The following is a 20846-nucleotide window of genomic DNA, read 5'->3' on the forward strand; positions in this document are numbered from 1 at the left end:
CGGGCCCTGCGCCAATCTCCAGGCAGATCGGCTCAGTCTCACGGGAACTCCCAAAGTCCATGAGGGCCACCGGTGGGGAAACCGAGGCAGGGCTCAGTGACGGCAGAGCCAGGATTTGGCCGGGTTCCTCTCTCCAGAAGCTGGGCCACAGCTCTCTGTGACAGCCACAGAGAAAGACCACTTCCTCCTCTGCCTCCTAGCTGCTCACATCTGGAAGCCAGGCCTTCAGCACAGGCTTGTCAGATAGGGCAGGGTGGTGGCCACTCTCCACGGCCCTGGGCTACACGGAGACCTTGGCTTTGCTATGGACTTGGTGACCGAGGTGGCCCGGCTCCCCTCTGGGACCACCCTCCCAGGAAGGACACCTGCTGTCCCGAACATGCCTCAGCCAACAGGGCAGAGCCCCCTTGAGGCAGCCGCTCCTGCTGCTGGCTTTGCCTGAGGGCCTGCTGGGGACTGGCCAAAGAGGGAGCGAGGGCAGGGCAGAGGCTGCTGCCTTCAGGACAGCCAGCCAGCTGGGGGTGAGGGGTTTGTCCTGACTCCGCCCCATCAGCTGTGGCACAGGTCTTACCAAACCTCAGGGCACAGCGCCCCAGCCCCTGGCGTACCCGTGAGCTCCTGCCGGGCTCTGGGAACCTGGGCATTTCCTTGTGCGGAGTCTCTCAGGCTTCCCGGGTATGTGGGGGAAAGTATCAACCCCACCTTATGGATGGAGAAGCACAGACCCAGTGAGGGGCAGCCACCTGCCCAGGACAGTTATTTCCTCCTGTGGTCACTTACTCATTTGCTCCTCCTTTCCTGGAAAACACTCACTGGGCGTCCCCCAGGGTTCGGCTGTTCGGGGCTCCCAGCTGGCACGTGGCAGGACTCGAACCCGGCGCTTCCCACGGCAGAGCTGGTGGTGGTCTCGTGCCCGGGCCTCCCTGCTTCTCTGCCCATCTAGGGTCCAGTCCCAACAGTCCCCAGGACCAGGAGGGCTCCACCCTGGTTGTGACCCGCGCGCCCTCTCTGGGTCTGCCCCCCACCCCAGGAGAGCGAGGACGCGGTCAAGGCCCTGGCCAAGGAGAAGGACCTGCTGGAGCGAGAGAAGTGGGAGCTGCGGCGCCAGGCCAAGGAGGCCACCGACCATGCCGCGGCCCTGCGCGCCCAGCTGGACCTCAAGGACAACCGGATGAAGGAGCTGGAGGCCGAGCTGGCCATGGTAAGTGCTGCCCCCCGGGGCAGCGGCTGCCCGAGGGATGGACCCGCAGCCAGGGCCAGGCGGCTGGCAGTGTGGCCAGGCAGAGGGAGGGCACCCAGGGCGAGGCCCCAGAGCTCCCCAGGACCCGCCCAGCGCCTGGGACCGCCTCGTGTCCATGCGCGACCTGGGGGCGGGGCTTGCAGGCCCTCCTCACCCGCCCCCCGGCGGAAAACCGTATTTTTGTTATTTTGTTGGTTCAGAATATATTTTATTTATATATATGTGATATATATGTGAAACATAAATATGAAATATTTTATACGTAAAATGTAAATATAAAATAGCATTTATGTAAAGTATACTTATGTACTATATATAAATGCGTAAAATGTTTGTTTTATAAATTTGTAAATTTGTTATAATTCGTATATGAAATACGTATATAATACAAAACACGTTCTGTACGTAGACAGATGGGGGTGGCGACCCCGCAGAATCACACAGCGCGCAGTGCGAGGTTCCCACGTGGTACTTTTCTTTTGGTCTATTTACTCAGGCACGTCCGACAAAGTTAACTTGGGTCATCAAGGGAAAAAAAAAAAGATTTTTTTTCTAACCCAAAACAAACCCTTAAAATCACGCGCACACGTTGTGGTCTGAGAAGGTCCTGGGCCGTGTGGGGCAGTGTGGCCAGGGCCTGCAGCCGCCCGCCTGCCCGTGCTGCCAGCCGCTCGCCGGCTTCTCTGGGCTTCTCTGGGCTGCAGGGCCTTTCCAGGACTGGGCAGGGCTTGGGGTCTTCCCCACCCTGCCTTCCCCACAAGGTGGCTGGGTAAATCCCACGACAACGCCACCAAAAGGGCCTTTGAAAGCCACCAAGGCCCTGTAGCCAGGCGGAGGATGTCCAGGGACTTCTGGGAGTGGCCCCCACTGGACTCCCTAGACGCCGCGGCCTCCTGCTGAATGCCAATGCCAGCTATGCGTGTGCTCATTTTGGGGTCTGGGTTCCAGTCCAGCCCCGCTGCTCCCTAGCTGTGTGACCTTGGCAGGCTTCCTCACCTCTCTGAGCCTCAGTAGCATCAGCAGAAGTAAAAATAATTGCGTGTGCCCTGCGGGGCTCTGGGGAGGGTGTCATGAAACAGCGGAAGGTAGCACAGCTCAGTGACCTGGACTGGTGATGGCTTCCTAAGGTCGTTTACTTCCGGATGAGGCAGTACGGGCAGGGCGGGCTCCTTGTCCAGTGCTGACCCCTCGTGGTGAGGGGCACACAGGCCAGGGAGAACCTGCACCCTGGAGATGCGTGCTGCCCCCCCTGCAGCCCAGAGGAAGCCCATCAGATCTCAACTGGGGGCGGGTGCAGAACACCCTGTGTCCCAGGGCTTCCCATGCCCTGCCGTGTACAGCGGAGGCATGGCTCCAGGCCTGGGAACCCTAGGCCTGGAAACCCTGGCCCCGGGCACCAGGGTCTCTGTGAGCCGGAAGCCAGCCCAGCCCCTCCCAGTGCCTGGATCCCATGGGGCTCTGCGGCTCAGGCAGTGGGTGCCTTGTAACCCCGGCACCGGGACCTCTACCCAGCCGCAGAGGAAGGGGCTTCACCTAGAGCCACGTGGCCCCGGCTTGTTGGGGCGTGTGCCACGACTGCAGGGCCCCGCCGTCACTCCCCGCCTGCTGCCCAGGGCCCAGTCCTCAGCGGGCCCAGGTTGTAAGCAACCCAGCGGCTCAGGCTGGCGGGAACCCTGGGGCGTCCTGGAAGTCAGGAAGGGCAGCAAGGCGGAGGGCAGGCTGGGAAGTGGACCCCAGGCAGCCGTGGGGCTGGGGAGCCGTCTGCCCGGCCCCTGCTGGGAGATGACCCTGGACGCTGTGTCCTGATTGAATTTGGTCATCAGGAAAAAAAGAAAAAGAGAGAGTCTGACCCAGCGCAGGCGTCCCCATGGCCGGGCTTGGGTCCCTTTTGTACCCCAGCTGGGATGCTGTGGGAACAGGCTGGTCCAGAAGCAGCCGCAGCAGAGGAGAGGAGACCCCAAGCTTTATTTAACGCCGCGGGCCGAGAGGAAAACAAACTGCAGATCCCAGCCTGACGCTGCCTCTCAGCATCGCAGGTCACTGGGGTCATCTTGGACCCACCCTATCGCTGGGGCTTTTTCCTCTTAAAAAATCCCTCGAAGCCTGTGCGGGGCCTCCAGGGTAAACCGCTCTCGGGGCAGGAGCAGCGTCTTTCCCAGCCTCTAGGTTTCAGCAGGGAGGCGTCAGTGAGGACGCAGAAGGTGGGGACCCCCATGAGTGAGCCCCCCCGAAAGGTGAGGGGCAGGGGCGCTGACCTCCCCGCTGGCTCCTCCCATGAGCTTTCCAGGCCTCTCCTCACACCGGGTCTGCCCTCAGTGCCTGGCCGTGGCACCACTGCAGGGTGGTTCTCAGGTGACCCTGCTGGGCGCTGGCTGGCGGAGCCCGGGGCCGGGGCGCTGAGGCTGCTGGGAAGCAGCGCATTGGGAGGGGGCCCGGTGGTCCGGGCTCCAGCCTCTGCCATCCTGGAGGCCTCCCTCCTCGGGAGCCCGGGTCACAGGGAGCCTGGCCTCCACTGCCCAGGCCTCGGAAGCAGTGGGCAGCTCTCGGTCACCTCTCACCGCACCAGGCAGGGCTTCTCACCCTGGGCACTGTGGGCACTAGGGCCAGGGGACGCTGCCGTGGGGCTGACCCCTGCGCTGCAGGATGTTGAACACGTCCCTGGTCCCCACCCACCCCATGCCAGCAGCACCCACCCCACCCACGTCGTGACAACCGAGAGTCTCCAGACACTGCCACACAACCCCCAGAGAGTGATGCCACCCAGCTGGAGAGCCAGCCGCCCGGAAAGTCAAGTTGTTCCGGAATCAAGCCTCCGTGTCCGTCGGAGCCTGGCTGTTCCGGTCCACAGAGGCCCGTTTCAGGCCTGTCCTCTTCTAACTGTGTGACCTTTGGCCAGAGTCATAACCTCTCTGAGCCCCCGTTCCCTCCTGGATAAAACCGGAACCGTCAAGACCTTCCTCGCAGGCTTGGTGAAGAGACATGAGACGCTGGGCGAACCGGGGCAGGAGCTGGAGACGTCCTTTCCTGAGCCCGTGCTAGACCTGGACCCATCCTGTCCCTACACCCACCGGGATGAGACAGGCTCCTCGTCTGTCATGGGACCTTGAACAAGTCACCTGTACCTGCCCCACACCTCCGGGCCAGGCGCGTCAGGAGCGGGCGCTCAGCTGAGGCAGCCCCCTGCCCACGGGCCACAGTCCCCTCCAGGCCGGGCCCTGCCTGCCCGGCCCTCCCAGCAGCCCCCTGGGCCTGAGCAGGACCCGTGGGAACCCGGTGGTCAGGTGTGGTGCTACGCCGGCTGCGCCTGCTCACCCTGAGGTCTCTGGAGAGGCCGGGCGTCCCCCCTGCTTAGGACTCGGCTGCTGAGTCAGCTTGTTCCTCGTGGCACAAGGGAACCAGCCACTCTGCGGCCAGCCACGCAGAGAGCCACAGGACCAGGAGCCTGGTGTGGCTCCGAGGGTCCCCGCCCGGAGACCCTCCCCAGACAAGCTCGCGACCCTCGAAGACCCGCAGACGACTCGGCAGGGCTCCCGTGAACCTTCGGCCAGGCACCCTTGGACGTGGGCAGTGGACACGTGGTGACCTCCGTCAGCAGACCCTCCAGCCTGCCCTGCCCGCCGCAGGGTCTTCCCAGTCTTCGGAAGGACGTAGATGATCCTGATCGCACCGGGCTGCCGCCTGTGGACCAAGCATCCCTGACTCCGTGGGAGTCGCCCCGTCTGGCTCCGTGGGGGACAGAAGCGTTGACCTCGGCGCTGGCCTGGATGGAGTCTTCCTGCTGTGGCAGCCGCGGGAGGGAGGCCGTTGTCCTCCATCACAAAGATGGGGCACATGGCCGGCAGGGGAGGGGCTGGTCAGTCCCGGGGGTCAGAGGTCAGAGTCACATGGACCACGGTGAGGACAGGTGTCCGTGTTGGAGGACCTCCTGCCCTTTTGAGATGGCCTCCAGTGAAGCCACATGTACCCTGGAGGGGGAGGGGACAGAGACGGCGGAGGCTGTCGCAGAGGCGGCCTCCTGGGGAGCCCCTCCCGTCCCACGCACGTGGGGGCGGGATCCTGAGAGCGTGTGGAGGTCTCTGTGGCCTGCCGTCCAGGGGGACTGCCCGCAGGTGGAGTGTGGAACGACCACCCCTATGGTCCCACAGAGGAGGCCTTGGCTTGTGGGTAGACCCTGTGCAGAACTGGCAGCAGGCTGACTTTGGGGGCCACTAAGGGAGTGGCAGCCAAACAGCATTGTCTCACACTCACATTCCAACCCTGGCCAGCGCCCGGGGACAGGTGGTGGGTGTGTCCAGACTCCCCTTCCCTCCCCCTGCTGGCCGCCCTCTGCACTTGCTCAGCAAGGGTCCCTGGGGAGCCGCTGCCCGGCTCCCTGACCGACAGGCCGCTTGGGCAGGGGACACCCTGCTTCAGAGGGCTCCTGGCTCTCAGTGCGGTGGTGAGTGACAGCGAGCCACAGCCCAGGCGGCCCCAGGGTCACGCCAGCCTGTCCCCACTCTCTCCCCAGGCCAAGCAGTCCTTAGCCACGCTGACCAAGGACGTCCCCAAGCGACATTCTCTCGCCATGCCAGGCGAGACGGTGCTCAACGGCAACCAGGAGTGGGTGGTGCAGGCAGACCTCCCGCTGACCGCGGCCATCCGCCAGAGCCAGCAGACTCTCTACCACTCACACCCTCCCCACCCTGCAGACCGGCAAGGTGAGTCAGCCCGGCCGGCCAGTGTGGCTTCCGGGCCTTCTCAGGAGGCCACCGTAGCCCTGGGTGGGGCAGCCTCTGTTCACACTGCAGCAACCTGGGGCAGCGCAGGGCAGGGACTATGGGCTGTTGTCCCTGAAAAGGCCAAGAGACGGACTGCAGGCATGGCTGGACTCAAGCAGGCCAGCCCTCTGACCCTTTCTTCCCCTCAAGGACTCTGCCCACTTCCATTCGGCCTTGTTTTTAAACTTCTCTTCCTACCAAGTGGCGCAGCAGACTGTCCACATGGAACGAGTCACTTCTTTTTAAGTGTTTCGTTATCTCTTTGCTCTTTCAGCTGACTTTAATCTCTAAATTCCAGATCTCAAGTCAAAGTTGGAAAGTGGGAAAAAAAAAAAAAGAACGTTTATCTCAGCTCTCGGGATTAGGCAAATCCATATCTTGCTGGCCATTGTTTTAGCCCGTCTGAACAATCACACACTCCCAGCAGATGACTCCCACGTGGACGCTGCATGGAAGGGACAACACTGTTTCAGCCACGAGGCTGGAGAGAGAGAAACTCTCTTTCTTCCTGCATCCATGTCAGATTCCAAAGGAAGAGTCTGCCCGTCTAGCCAGGGCCACACGCCCACCCCTGAGCCCATCACGTTGTCCCAGGAGCTGCGGGTCCCCTACTGGCTAGCCCCTGTCACACAGGCATCCTGTGACAAGTGGCGCAAGCTTCTTGATTGGCAGCTCAGCCACTCCCTGGGCGGGCAGGAAGGCCAGGTGTAAATGTCCCAGGCATTTGCTCCAGACACTCAGCAGGGACCTAGCATGTGGGCAGGACCTGCACCCCCTGCCCGAGGCACAGGCTGCACCTCCTACCCCCCCGTCGCATGTCGCATACCTGGAAGGGCCTGGCTGCGGGCTCTGCCCTCCATGATGGGCTGCCCTCGTGTGACGGGTGCAGCCTGGGACAGACAGCTGGCAGCAGCCGGGGGCCTCGCCCTCTGGGCCTTGCGCACCCTATGCGGAGCTGGCCTGTGGAGCCGGCAGGAGTCACGCTGCACAGCCCCGCCCCAGGGCTGGCCGTCAGTCAGGGAGGAGCCGAGGGTCCTGCCGTTACCTGGGGTAAGAGCAGGTGGGTCCTTGGTCGAGGGCACAGGCCCAGGATTCACACCATGGGGTCCAGATTGGGCCCTGCTGCTTACTAGGGACACGACCATGACCTTGGCCAGGGTCCTCAGCGTCCTTATGTGTGACAGGGGTGCAGGTTCCTGGTGACAGTACCTCTTCAATGTCTTTGCCGAACTCGGGGTGTCATGAAGGTGGGATGTACAACATTGGCAGAAGGGGCCGGGGCGACCGGTAGCTGCAGTTCTCCCCGGCAGGGCCGTCGCATGACTGACAGGTGACCGCGGGGAACCCCGAGAGTAAGCTGATTCTGAGTCCTCCCTCCACCCAAGGGGGACAGTGCTCTCCTTCCCAAGGGGGGGTGACGGGGGGACGGGGGGCCTCTGACCTGTGAAGCCGAGACCCAGAGCTGGAAGAGCTTCTTAGGACTCTGCTCTGGTCCCCGAGGGGGCAGCCCTCGAGCCGTCTCACGGCCCAGGAGCGCAGCCAGCTCCCCTGGTTCAGGGCGGTGCTGGGAGCGGGGGCCACCTAGTGTGACCGCAGCTGGCAATGGCCGGGGAAGGCTGGACAGGCAGCCATTCTGCCCTCTGGCCCTGCCTCGCTGCAGCCATCCCGTCCCTCCCCAGCTGTCCCCAGGGTCCTCTCTGCTCTCCGGTACCGGAGCACTCCTGACCCCACCCTGCGATCGCAGGTGCCTGTGCCCAGCACTGTAGCAGGAGTGTCACGCACACAGCCACTCAGGGATGGCTGCCACTGTCGTCCCGGTCTTACAGATGACAGGACTGGCCCAGAGAGGGTGGAACGCGTGCCCAGGGCCCCACAGCCTGGAGGTGAACTTACTAGATGAGAACAGATGTGCGTCCTGCGCCTCAGCACCCTCCAGTTAGGCACGTCGTGGTCGTGGTGGCAAGGACTGTCTTTCAGGAATGGCGGCAGCACATAGTAGGCACTCAAGTGAACAGGAAACCCTCTCTCCACGCAGCCTCAGCACCCGCAGAGGGGAGAGCGATCTGCTGGGTGCCTGAGGGGCTCCCAGCTGTAGCTCCTGAGCTGGACTTTTCATGCCACCACTGTGTAGGGAGCACCTACTGTGTGCATCGAGCACCTACTGTGTGCAGGCACCCCGAGCTCTGGGATTGGACATGGATAAGCCACCCAGGCGCCAGCGCTCAAGGAGCTGACATTGTCAGCGTGAATACCCAGGGCCAACAGTGCCCACCAGCTGGACTTGGCGCTGTGAGAGAGGGCAGCAGAAAGCAGTTGGTATCATGGGGGAAGATGGTGCAGGGAGAAATGGCCATTGGAGAATCTCTAGGGAATGACTGGCAGGGCACCTGAGAGGCAGTGGAACAGCAGAGGCTGAGGCAGCAGGCAGACGGGGACTCTGAGGCCAGGGCAGAAGGACAACATGACCAGAAAACAGTGACCATGAAAGGGCAAGCCACCCAGCCCAGGCTGCGGGGGGACAGGATCTCCCCACGTGAGGCCCAGAGACTGGGAGGGAGATGTGTGTTACCTCAGAGTGGCGAGATACCCGCGGCTCTGGCTGTAGTGGGAGGAGTGGAGGCAGGGAGGCCCACGGGGAGGCCCCAGACTTCCGGGAGACAGCGGTTCCCCTGGGTGGGAGAAAAAGTGGATTGTTTGGGGCTGTTTCAGAGGCACCCAGGTTGTCAGATGTAGGGGTGAGAAGAGAACTTGGTGGCCTCCAGGTTTCTGGGCTGTGGTGTGGAGCAGGCACTGGGTCTGGGACCATGTGGGGGCGACTCCCAGGCCGCCTCCTGCCTCAGGTGAGCGAAGCAGAATCAGAGGGGGTGGGAACAGGAGGCCGTGGGAGGGGGAGGAGCCAGGCGAGACCCCGCCCTCCCTGGACCTCAGGGGGCCCATCTGCGTGGTGGGGCGCGGGGCCTCGCCTGCAGGCGCACAGGCCCGCTGGCCGCCCTCTGCCCTCGCTCACCAGCCCCCCTGCCTTCCAGCCGTCAGGGTGAGCCCCTGCCACTCCCGGCAGCCCTCCGTCATCTCCGACGCGTCGGCTGCCGAAGGTGACCGGTCGTCCACGCCCAGCGACATCAACTCCCCCCGGCACCGGACGCACTCCCTCTGCAACGTAAGGCCAGCCGCCGGGGGCCGGGCCCTGGGCCCTGCCCAGCCGGGAGCGGGCGGGGCGCAGCCGCTGTTTCCTCTCGTCCACCCAGGGAACGGCGGCAAGAAGTGGTGGATGTGGGGAGAGAGGAATGAGGCCGTTTGCTCCTTGTGTCCGGGAGGGTGAGGAAGCCCAGAGGAAGGCAGGCCCGGGTCTGCCGCAGGGTCTGTGCAGCCTGGAGTTCATCCCTTGGGCCCCGTCGGGTGGGCCTGCCCGGGGCCAGGGGCTTCCCTTCCAGATCTTGCTCTCCAGAACGCAGGGCCTCACCAGAACACCTGGTCCCGAGCACCAGCTCCTCCTTCACCCAGGAATGGAGCCAGACTCTTTAGGTGCTTTTGTTTTGTTTTTGAGTTTCCAATAGTTTGAGCATGCATTGCCTCTGGAGGGGCATCCCGTGAATTTGTTCTAAATTTGTTTAACTTGTTTAATCAAACACTTTTTGACTTCATTTTTGAGCCCGAGTTCCTAAATACCTATTGATGGTGCGACAGGCCATCATATGGGCTCTGTTAGTCTGCTTTCCATTACTATAACAAAATACCCGAGGCTGGGTAACATAAAGAAAAGAGGTTTATTTAGCTCAGTTTTAGAGGTTTGAAAGTCCACATAGCTCGAGGCCAGCTCCATCAGGGGCCCCCCATCTGCATCACATCATGGCTGATGGCGTCTTAGGCAGGAGCACATGCAAGAGGGAGTTCAGGGTCTTGAGGCAGAAAGCCAGAGGGCAGGAAGGGGTCAGTCTTGCTTTTTTGTGATAACTCTCAAGAGAGCAGGGCCTCAAGGACTCCCACTAGCCTCCACCTCTAAAGGTGCCCTGACCTCATACATCACCACACTGGGGACCAAGCTGGCACTCAAACCATATCCCTAGGACACCAGTTTCCTAAGCCCGAAGGGCTAAATGAAACGGGTCCATCAACTTAGGGCGATCAGAAGCCACCTGGGACTCTACCATGAAACAGCGGGTCAGGGTATGGGGACCACTTGGAACTTTAGTTCCTTCACACGTTTGTAACGCAGAGAGCCCCCTGCCCTGTCCTGAAGACAGACACCATGGGGTGAGGTCTCCAGATGCACAGGAAAGCTTTTTCAAAAACTCAGTTAGTGTTGCTTTATTAATCAACAAAACTTATAAGAAATGAGGCAGACACGTCATGACACCAAGGCAGAAACCATGGCGATGGCTTGTCCCCTGGAGAACGGGCGCTTGGCCTGAGGGGCTCTGGAAACTCAGAAGCCAGCGCGTACGGTGCTGGTGGAACAGCAGTTCATGAAGACTGGTGCCTTTCCTGCTTAGAGGGCTCATGGTGGAGGAGGGTCTTCTCGATCCACCGTAGGACTGGAAGGCACTTCAAAAGTGGAAACTAAAACCGAGCTGGCTGGGCCTGAGGAGCAGGTGGGGGTCAGTGAGCGCCGGCATGCTCGGGACGCTCGGGGCTGGGACTCCTTCTGCTGGGCCTGCAGGAAGCAGTGTGTGCTTCTCTTGTCCCCAGAGAGAGTCCTGGTGACAGGCTGTCTTGAGTGACAGAGCCAAGGCCCGGAAGGCGGGACATTCGAGGGGCCCCCATGGAGTCACACCTAGAGCCAGTGCCTGTCCTTACACACAGGGAGAGAGGCCCCGCCTCCAGCCAGATGCCTGGCAGGTGCCACCACCTCATACGCCACACTGGGACCAAGTCACTTCCTGGCTGAGAACACCTTCCCCCAGGCTGGGCCCAGGGAGACGGCAGCACGTCTGCTCCCCGGGGCTCTCTGAGGCCCCCAGCCTCCTGCACTGCTCGCCTGGACACGTCTGCCCCTAGCGATGGCAGTTCCAGTACATGGATGTCCAGGCTCACCTTGCTCGGGGCCCTGATGCCGGCGTGGACAGGCACATAGAAAGCTTGGAACCCGAAAATAGCTCCAGGTCACCTCTGTGCCCCTCGACCTGGCATCAGAAGGACAGTCGGGACCAAGGACCACCTGTCCTCTCCCACTGACTTTAGAGGCAGGGACTTGGAGAGCTTGGAGAAGAGGGAGGGACGTTGGCCCAAGTGACACAGCCGTGGTCCTTCATGGGCTTATTCCTGGCAGGCTCGAGACGAGTCCCCGTCAGACCGTGGTCATGACTTTAATGAAGCACATGATCGTTTGCCCCAGGCAGAGCAGGTGGATCCGGGGCGTAGTGAAGGCTTTTGCACATCCAAACTGAAAAGTCTTCTCCCCCGCGCACCTCGAGCAAGGCTGGTGACTAGAAATGTCCTCCCTGCCCTTCCCCAGGAAGAAGGAAGGGCTCCGACCCTGTGGGTGGACCCAGGGCTGGGTGTGCAGTTGCCCACAGGGAGCACTGACCCAGGAATAAGACCGTCCCAGGTAGGAGGCGTAGCTGTGCTTGTCATTAGGCCCGTCGCACTGAACAGTCAGGGGCCGCTCCTTGTATCTGTAAATTGGACCAGTCCCCAGCCAGCCCTCGCAAAAGAGGTGGGTCCCTATTTGGGGGAAGCTAGCAGCTACCTCATCTCCTGAGTCTGTTTGCATCCCCCAATTCTTTGTCACATGCTTTTTCTATAAAAGTAGATTTCTTTATGAAAACCACCAAGTAGGTGCAGGGAACCAATCAGGATGGGAACGTGGACGCCCTTGAGCAGCTGATTTGTTGGTCAGGGGTGTTGGGGGTTGAAGAGGCCAGACTGGGTGGGAGAACACACAGGCCTCTGGCGGGGACCCCAGTCCAGGCCACGCTTGGTGAACCCCAGGCCCCATCAGTAAGCCACCCGGGAGTGTCAGTGTCAACTCAGGAGGTGGGGGGCGGGCTCCGCACTCCAGAGGCAGGGCAGTCCCTGGGGGTCGCTTCTCCCAGGAAGGCCCCCACAGCCACCTGAGCCCTCCCGTGTCACCTGTCCCTGCCATTTCATCCTCCTCTTCTCCTTTGGCTGCAGGGCGACAGTCCCGGCCCAGTTCAGAAGAACCTGCACAACCCTATTGTACAGGTAGGCATGGCTTCCCTGGCCACCGGGTCCCCTCCCTCCCACCTCATCCCTCACTGCCCTGGGCTGGCGTTCATCTCCAATGCCATTCTTGGGCTTCCAAAACGGAGCCACTCTGAGTCTCATGGGGGTTGGCACCTGGATGGCCTCTTCCGTGTCCCCGCCAGACCTGCAGACCTACTGTGCACCCAGCATCCCTGTGTCCTGCTGCCCTGGCCAGCATCTTCCCCTGGCAGCCAAGTTTTTAAGATTGTGGGCTCTTTGGGCCTTTTGCTGCTGGACACTGTGTCCATTTTTAGTTTCAACATTATGTCATCAGAGGGGGACAGGGCCACAAGGAAAACAATCTGAGCTTGAGGGTCAGCAGGGGCCTCTGAGGTCCCCCCTCTGGTTCCTGTGGTTCCCGCGTGCTGGCCTATGCCCTGTCCATCTGCAGGGGTCCTGTAGGGCCCGGGTCGGTCTCCCCCACCCCTTTTGTGGACACGCCCGCACAGTCCCTGTAGGATGCCCTTGGCTATCTGCAAACCTTCTGCAGACCCACCCCAGCCCTGCAGTTATCCCAGGAGCTGGTCACCACCTGCCACCGTCATTCACACCGCCATCCCCACATCAGAGATGAGGAAACTGGGCTCAAAGAAGCGGGGCGCTTCCCATGGTTCCAAAGGGAGGGACAAAATCAGGACCCGCCCACCTCCCCGCTCCCCAATGGCCAGTCCTGCTTCCTGTCCAGGGCTGTCGTGGGCAGGGTCCTGGCTCCGCCCACTCCCAGACTCTACGGCCCCTCCCACACACAGCCGGCCGAGTAGCACATTGTGGGGCGAGTCCTGCCTCCGGGCTCACTGACAGGGACCGTGGCTCAGCGTGCCACAGACAGGCCCCGTGGACTGGGAGCAAATTGAAGACCAGTGCGACCAACGCAGCTCCTGATTTATTGAATGCCTGTCCCGTCGGGCCTGTCTGAGCATCAGTGTCCTCACTTGAGGGGTCCTGGGTGGGTCCTGTTGTCCCCAAGAGGGTCCAAAACTGGCCCAAGTTTGCTCAGTGGGCGAGGCGCAGGCCCCCGGCCCAGAACCCAGCTTCTGCCTTGCCCCTGCCCACTCCCGACCCTGACCGTGACCCTGACCCTGACCCGCGGGCTAAGCTTCTCCTTGCTCTTCTCCGCTCTGCCCCCTCCCCTGGACTCCCCAGTCACTCGAGGATCTTGAAGACCAAAAACGAAAAAAGAAGAAGGAGAAGATGGGGTTCGGCTCCATCTCGCGCGTCTTCGCCAGGGGGAAGCAGCGGAAGTCCCTCGACCCCGGCCTCTTTGATGGTACCGCCCCTGATTATTACATAGAGGAGGACGCGGACTGGTGACGCCGCTGCCCGGCCGCCGGCGGGCTGTCGTGCGTGCGGACGCGGGTGGGTGCGGGGCGCGGGTGCGTGGGCACTTGCGCGGGCGCTGCGCCTGGCCAGCGCCTGGCCAGCGCCCGCCCCGCGCGCCGCCGCCTCTGTAATTGATGTACATACCGCAAACCGTGTGTGACTCTGTCAACTCTCTGTCGTCCCCGGAGCGATACAGTCGTGTTTGTTAACCTGGTTCATTTTATTTTTTCCATGTTCGGTTGTCCTCCGCCCCTTTTTGTTTGGTTCGTTGGGTTCCCTCCCCCCCCCTCCCTCCCCCTCCTCCTCTTTAATGACACTTGAAAACTTGAAGGACTGCTATGTATTTGTAAATAACAACTGTGCTCTCCGTGCTTGTCCGCGTCCCTGTCCTGGCCACAGCTCCCGGCCTGGCCCCCGAGCTCGTGGTCCGTCTCCATGTCCCCTCCTCCCACCCCGTGTGAACGTGTAGGACCAGACCCTGTTCTCGGGGCGCGCCCAAGTCACTTTAGCCACAGAACGCCATCTCGTCAGGGTAAGGTCGCTCTCCGCAGAGACCGGGAGCCGGGCCGGCCAGGGGGCCTGTCCGGGCCGGGTTGCTTCGGGTCAAATGGGCTTTTTTTAATGGCCTGCCTGTTTTTAAATTGCGTTGCCGTTTCTTTCTTTATGGAAACAAAGAAAAAGAAAAGGAAATCCTTTCGTTTAATTTATTTGCACAAATGCAGAAAACATATTCTATCTAAATTATTACGTAAATATTGGGGTGTATATTTTTCCAGGGGGCGGGCGGGAGGCGGGCGTTTCTGTCGACTTGTCTGTTCTGTTCATGCTGCTGGCAAACTGCGAATGGTGCAAGGTGGAGTTTTGGGGGGCTGGACCCAGGGAGCCCTGGCTTTCAGGCTGCTTTTCTCTTCTCTGTTGCTCCCCCTCCTGCCCCTGCATGACAGGGCCCTGGGCCTTCTCGCCCGCCCCCTCCCCAGCCTTTTGCCTCCGACACACAGAACAAGCCTCCATGAGCCCAGGGCTGCCTGTCAGGGTCCCCTTCTCTTGGGCCTGTCTTTTGAGAGAGAGTGAGACCAGGGAGAGACGGCCCTGGCTCATCCCCAGGGGCCACCAAAGGGACCCTGGGCCCGTGCAGACTCCGCCAGGGACCCTGCAGCAGCTGCTCCTCCCAGGCAGTGTCTCTTGTCCTGGGTTTATGGGCCAGGCAGGTGGAGGGTGGAGGAGGCCCTCGCCTTCAGGGAGGGCTGCTGGGGACACGGTGTCCACCCTGAGCCCTCCACCCTGCCCATTCCAGTCGGTCCCTCTAGCCACACTTAGAATCTCTGGGGATTCCTAAGGTTCAGTCCTCCAGCTTGCCTGAGCCTCTCTTCCCGAGTGGAGGGCTGGCAGGAACACTCACCTGTCTGGGGAGCAGCAAGGGTCACCAGCAAAGGGACTGTGTGCATTCCAGCGGGGTGGGGGAGCGGGTGCTTACAGCCAGGCCTGCCCCGCGCTCCAACTTGCCTTCCTTCTGCCCTGGACCCCCGCCTCTGGCTCCACCTCCGTGACTAACAGCTCAGTCACCCTCTAGACCACGTAGTGGCGCTTCTGCTAACAGTAACCTTTCAGCTCTTAGAAAGCAGCAAGGAGATTTTCAAATGCTGGCACATCTGGAGTGGATAGGATATTTTGTCCCAAGTCCCTAAAACAAACCGAAAAGCCCCTAAAACAAACCGAAAAGCCCCGTCAGCTCCCCCTTGCCTTCCGACTTGGTCCAGGGGTGGGAGAGTTAGGCCCAGCTCCTCCCGGGGATCTGCCTGTCCTCCCTGGCTAAGCTGCTTAACTGAGCCCGGTGGTGAGGGAGAGCGGCCGGAGCTGGCATCGGAGAGAGATTTTAGAAAATACGTTTCCCCCACGATTTTTTTTATTATTATTATTATTATTATTGTTGATTTTTATGGCTTTTCCCCTTTACTTAACAAGAAAATAAGATTGCAAACACTCCTGTGATGATTTAGTCGTTCCTTTTCATTTCAGTTTTTGTAAATTAGGAGATAATTCTAAGAGTTACTAAGGATGATTTATTTAAGAGAACTACGTCAAATAGCGAATGAGTTATGGGTTACATTAGATGAAAATAACCTTTCCCGTGGGAAAGGTTCTCAAAGGCATGGATGCAAATATAAAATATTAAAAAAATCTAAATAAAGCTTATTTTAAAATATGATTGAACTCTATGTTATTTGATTGCTTCTATGTTGCTCCGGGTGGGAGACCCAACCCAGCCCGACCTGCTCCTTGAAATTCCAGGGCTGGGTCCTGGGGGGGCGGGGAGGGGCCGAGGAAAGCTGGCTGGATTCTGGGCCCGTGGAGGGGCCGAGCCCGGGTGACCTCCCAGAAACATCTTGCCTTGCTGCCCTGCCTGTAATTTGGAGGGGCGGTCAGCACCCAGGGCCGCCCCCTGGTCCTGATGCGACACCTCCGTGCCCGGCACCCTGCATTCCGGAGCTCAGAGTCCCCGCTCAGCTTTCATCTGCTTCCTTCCATCCCGGGCGTGCCTTCCGGAGGCCCAGAGATGGAGCCCGTGACTCTGGGGCCTGTTACTTTCTGCAGACCTCAGTGGCCTCTGCATGGCCCCAGGGTCCCCTCCCTGGGGACTGAGAAAGCAAGCGGCCACTGTCTTCCTCGATTGAAGCCAGAGTGCGCCCGGCTTTCCGAGCCCCGGGAGCCCCAGGTCTCCCCCTGAGAGGCCCCACCGTGTGTCCGAGGAGGAGCCCCCTGGATAACCCCAAAGCCTGGCTACGGCCGGGGCCCTCAACCTCCGTCTCCCTGGCAGTAAGGCTGATGGAATGTGGGACCTTAAGTCCCCCACCATCCCCGCTGGGAGAAAGCTCAGAGCTCCGTGAGACACAGACGGTGCAGGGAAGGTGTAGAAAGGGGACCCCAGGCTAGGGAGGAAGGACTCAGGAGTTCATGGGATCAGAAAGTCAAGAAAGCTCAGGCCTGTAAGGAGCCTAGGCTCACTACCCCCCGGTTCTTAACACCCTAGGGGGAGGTGCCAGGCCATACCCGGGTGTCTTCAGTCATCTGGTGATTCTAAGGGGTGGCCAGGATTGAGAACCACCTGCCAGTGCAGCCTGCGCCTGGCCCCATGCAGACATCACTAATCAATCAGAGTCCCACCCATCCCAGAGTGACCTCAGACTTCTCACTTCATGAAGCCTCAGATGGTCACCACCGGACAGTCAGAATTGGCATTCAAGGATTAAATGTGTTTAATCCTGAAACTAACCCACCCGCGCACAGTGGAAAACACAGGGAGAAACTTTGGCCCAGAGAGGAAAGACTCGGCCAGGGTCCTGGATACCACACCTGCCATCCTGGCACCCTCCCGGAGCAGGGCCATGCCTCATCCAAATCTTAGTAGCTCTACCCAAAGGGCACAAACCTTCTTTGTGCTTTTTTTTTTTTTTTTTTTTTTTTTTTTTTTTTTTTTTTTTTTGTCAAAGCTGGGGGCTCACACCCAGGGGGCCTGGTGCATGCCAGGGAAGCACTCCCCCACTGTGCTACATCCCCAACCCCCACACCTACTTCCTTAAAAGAATCTTCAAGAGAGATCTTGTTCTAAACAATCCAGCTCCAAGTGACATCTGTTAGTCAGAAATTGAAACAGGGCTGCCAGAGCATCCAGGCCAGTATTCCAGCTACACAGGTTGTGCACTGCACTACTCAGACGGTTCCGTTCTCCAGATTACCATGTGAATGGTGCCTTGAGTTGTGCAGTGTGCGGCCTGCAGGGCTGTCCTTGATGGTTCTTGCGAGTGCTCTCCTGCCTATGCCAGCAGACGGCGACCAGTGTAACCAACAGCAGTAACAACAACAATAACATCTAACATGGATTCAGCATTGACCATAGGCCTGGCTCTGTGCTGTGCATTCCCACGATTAACTCAGTAAACTCTCACAACCACCTGTCATCAACGAGAAAACCGAGGCAAAGTAATTGTCCCGGGTCACTCAAGACCTGTGCTTCAAATCTGGGGAGCCTGGCTGCACTGCCCCTGGGCAGGGAGGGGCTGGGACCAGGCGCTGGAGCGTCTTCGGTGTTTCAGCAGGGCCTGGTTCAAAGTCCAGCGCCGGCCCACCGGTGGCCTCTGGCAGGTCTAACACAGTTTTGTTTTTGTGACGGAGCCCATCTCCATCATCCTTTCCCCCAGGCCCAGAAAGCCCACCCAGCCAGGCCCGATACCTGGCATGCCCTCCTCTCTCCGGCCAGATCCCAAGGCATGGCGCCTGCGTTGGCAGCTTGCCCAGAGCTGTGCACCGCCCCTCCACAGGGTGAGCTTGCGGCCCAGGAGCTGCTCCTGGTTTCTCAGCCCAAAGAGGAAGAGGGTAGAATAAATGGGGGGTTTGCAAACTGGGTTCCGTGGAACCCTGAGGGGTCCCTCAGCGCTCCCCCAGTGTTGCCAGAGCTGCTGCTGCAGCCCACCTCCAGCCAGAAGCTCCATGCTTCTCTGCTGCACACTGGACTTCGAGTGAGAGTCCATTTGGAGGGTCCATGATAGACCCTTCAAAAAGAAAAAGGAGGTTAAGAACACAGTAGGTCAGTCATTGTCAAAACCTGACCAAGCCTGGGGTTTGTGGACAGAGACTCTTGGCCCCTCCAAGACCCACTGAATCCAAAGGTCCAGGGCTGAGACCCCAGCACAGGCTCAGTTGCAGGAGGGGACACGGGACAGAGGCCAGGACAGCAGCGTGATACCCCTGTGCTGTGGGCAGCCTCGAGACGGGACAGTGCAGGCTACTGCTCTACAGTTTCCCTGGGCCGGGCTACAGGAATCCAGGCAGAGTGGGGGGCTGAACCATGGGGACCGCCCTGTGGCAGTGTGACTTTTAAAATACCTGTGAGTCCTCTCAGGAGAACTTCCCACCCCAGCCCATCTGCTCTGAGCGAAGGGCCCTTAAGCCATTTTGGCCTGGACCCTCGCTAGGTGAGGCTCAATATTCCCTGGCCCGTGACCCCTCTTGCTCCCATCTTCCAGTGGGGGAGAGGCCTGGTGGTGACAAGAGTCCCTGGGAAAGCCTGCTCGCTCGCTCACTCACCGTATGAAAGGGCAGATCCCTCACTTTGCATGACAAATAAGGCCCTATAAACAAAACGTGATTCAGAAGTTTCCAGGGTAGAAAAGGTATGAAAACGTCAAAGTCATGGCCCGGCACCCCTACAGTGTCAGGCACCCCTACAGTGTCACTCTGCAGGAAATCTGAGGTGTCGGTCGACGGTCGAGGTGGCAGTGGGGTGTGGAGATTTCAGGCTGGAGCCACGCACATGTGCCCATTTCCCAAGAGCTGGGCGAGTATGCAGCCCTCTGCCCTGTCGGCCATGCCCACTGTCCCCCCCCACAGCCAGGAGAAGAGCACCCCTAGAACTCTGATCGTTAGGCAACCTTGACTCGCTCTTCCTGGGCCGGGAGGGCTTCTGCCCACTGGCGGGTGCCCCAGGGAGCCTCGCCACACCACCAGGCCGTCAGAGCCCCAGGAAGCCCGGGCTGCTGGCCTGTCACCTCCCTGAGTTTCAGGGCTGGGAAATCCCTGATTGCTTTCTTAGTGCGTCACCTGTAAGTGGCGGTTCATTGCGTCAGTAGAAGAGAGCCTGTGAAATTGCACACTGCACTCCCAGAAGCCTCCACTGCCAGCAAGGATGTGCCTCACACAGTCCCCGGCACCCCATCCAGGGGACCCTTGCAGCCCCCGGCAGGTTCCAGGCCACGCCCGCTCAGTCGCCCCCAGCTCTGACCCTGCGATTTCCAGCAAGTTCTTTAGTCCGTAAACCTTGGGGTCCTGGGCCGTAAAGTGGGTGCAATGGCCCTCCCCTCCACATAGACTCAGATGCAAAAGCTCAGTGAGTGTCAGAGACCGGAAGGGGCTGGCCCTGTGACCTGTGGCCCCCGTGGCTCATGACATGTTTAAGTTCAATGGGATGTTGGGGGAAAAATTGGGGAAGCAGTTTGACATGCCTTGAGCTCAAAGTGACTCAAGGAAGACTTGTCCCCAGGGGAATCAGGGCATCAGGGCGTATGAACCTCAGGTCCCTCCCGCTGCCGTGCCAGGGGCTGTGAGCACCTGTCCCAGGTCCAAATTCAGGTCTTGTGGTGCTATGGGAAAGAGTCGGGCTTCTCTGCCTTGAAGCAGGGAGAGTTGGGGACCTTTGACCTGAAGCCATCACCCTGACAGTCTTCTGCCCCTCTGGAGTCTAAGTAGAAGCACGTTTCCTGCTGGGTCATCGTGGGGAACTCTGGACCAGGGAAGCAGTTGGGCTGCCAGGGCCTGGTTCTGGTTCGTGAAGCCGAAATCTCCAGCATCCCCAGGAGGGGTGGGCTTAGGAGGAAAGCTGCCCAAGCCCAAGGCCAGCCTGGCCTGGGGAGGCCTGTCCACTTACCTCCCAAGAATACTCCAGATGCTATGACAGAGAAATAAGTCAAGGCACAGAGAGGTGAAATCCTTGCCCAAAGTCACACAGCTGGGAAGAGGCAAAACTAGGTTCGCCCTGGCCATCTGGAAACAGTGTTCGTGTTCTGTTCTGTGTGTGTGTGTGTGTGTATCTGTGTGTCTGTGTGTCTGTGTGGTGCTGGAGATTGAACCCAGGGCCTCGTGCATGCGAGGCAAGCGCTCTGCCAAGGGAGCTACGTCCCCAGCCCAGTGTGCGTGTTGTTGGTGACTGCCAGTCTCCGATCAGCCATGGTCCCACCTTCCCCTCAGGATCAGCTCATCCACAGAAAGCTTCAGAGAGCTCCAGAAAGTCACCTGTAGGATGAGACACAGGGTGGGCCAGCAACCATTTGGGGCTCAGTCTTTCAACCCCAAAGAGGAAGAGAGAGCAGTAAATAGGTTTGCAAACTGGGTTCCGTGGAACCCTGAGGGGTCCCTCAGCACTCCCCCAGTGTTGCCCAGAGCTGCTGCTGCAGCCCATGTCCAGCTGGAAGCTCCACACTTCTCAGCTACACGCCAGACTTCTGTGTGAGAGTCCATTTGGAGGGTCCATGATAGACCCTTCAAAAAGAAGAAGGAAGTTTGAGAACACAGTGGGTCAGTCGTTGTCAAAACCTGACCAAGCCTGGGGTTTGCAGACAGAGACTCTGGGCCCCTCCCAGGCCCACTGAATCCAAAGGTCCAGGGCTGAGACCCCAGCACAGGCTCAGTTGCAGGAGGGGACAAGGGGCAGAGGCCAAAGTGGAGCCCCGAGCCCCCGTGAGGTGGTGCTGACCTACGCAGGCCATCATAAGGTACGCCGCCTTCTTGGGACAGCACAGGGCACCGCACCCGCGAGACCCCAGCTGCTGCGAGGG

The 20846-nt window shown here is 60.0% G+C and overlaps 1 protein-coding gene and 1 pseudogene across 4 annotated transcripts in view; one reads left to right on the forward strand and one right to left on the reverse strand.

Annotated features, from left to right (window-relative positions):
• KAZN (kazrin, periplakin interacting protein) overlaps positions 1 to 20846 on the forward strand; it is a 1024745-nt gene that overhangs the window by 977542 nt on the left and 26357 nt on the right. For 2 of the 3 annotated variants that reach the window (XM_079142965.1, XM_079142966.1), the window contains 5 exons: positions 1031 to 1201; positions 5748 to 5937; positions 9024 to 9154; positions 12109 to 12159; positions 13345 to 13468. In XM_079142965.1, coding sequence (XP_078999091.1) covers positions 1031 to 1201; positions 5748 to 5937; positions 9024 to 9154; positions 12109 to 12159; positions 13345 to 13468 — 667 coding nt within the window. Of the gene's footprint in view, positions 1 to 1030; positions 1202 to 5747; positions 5938 to 9023; positions 9155 to 12108; positions 12160 to 13344; positions 13797 to 20846 lie in introns of those variants that run through there. The other variant, XM_079142967.1, reaches the window with a different exon arrangement.
• The window catches only part of LOC306654597 (caspase-9-like), a 462751-nt pseudogene that overhangs the window by 146234 nt on the left and 295671 nt on the right, over positions 1 to 20846 (reverse strand). The window lies entirely within an intron of this gene.

Source organism: Sciurus vulgaris (assembly GCF_902686455.1).
Source record: "Sciurus vulgaris genome assembly, chromosome: 1".
Classification (NCBI taxonomy): Eukaryota; Metazoa; Chordata; class Mammalia; order Rodentia; family Sciuridae; genus Sciurus; species Sciurus vulgaris.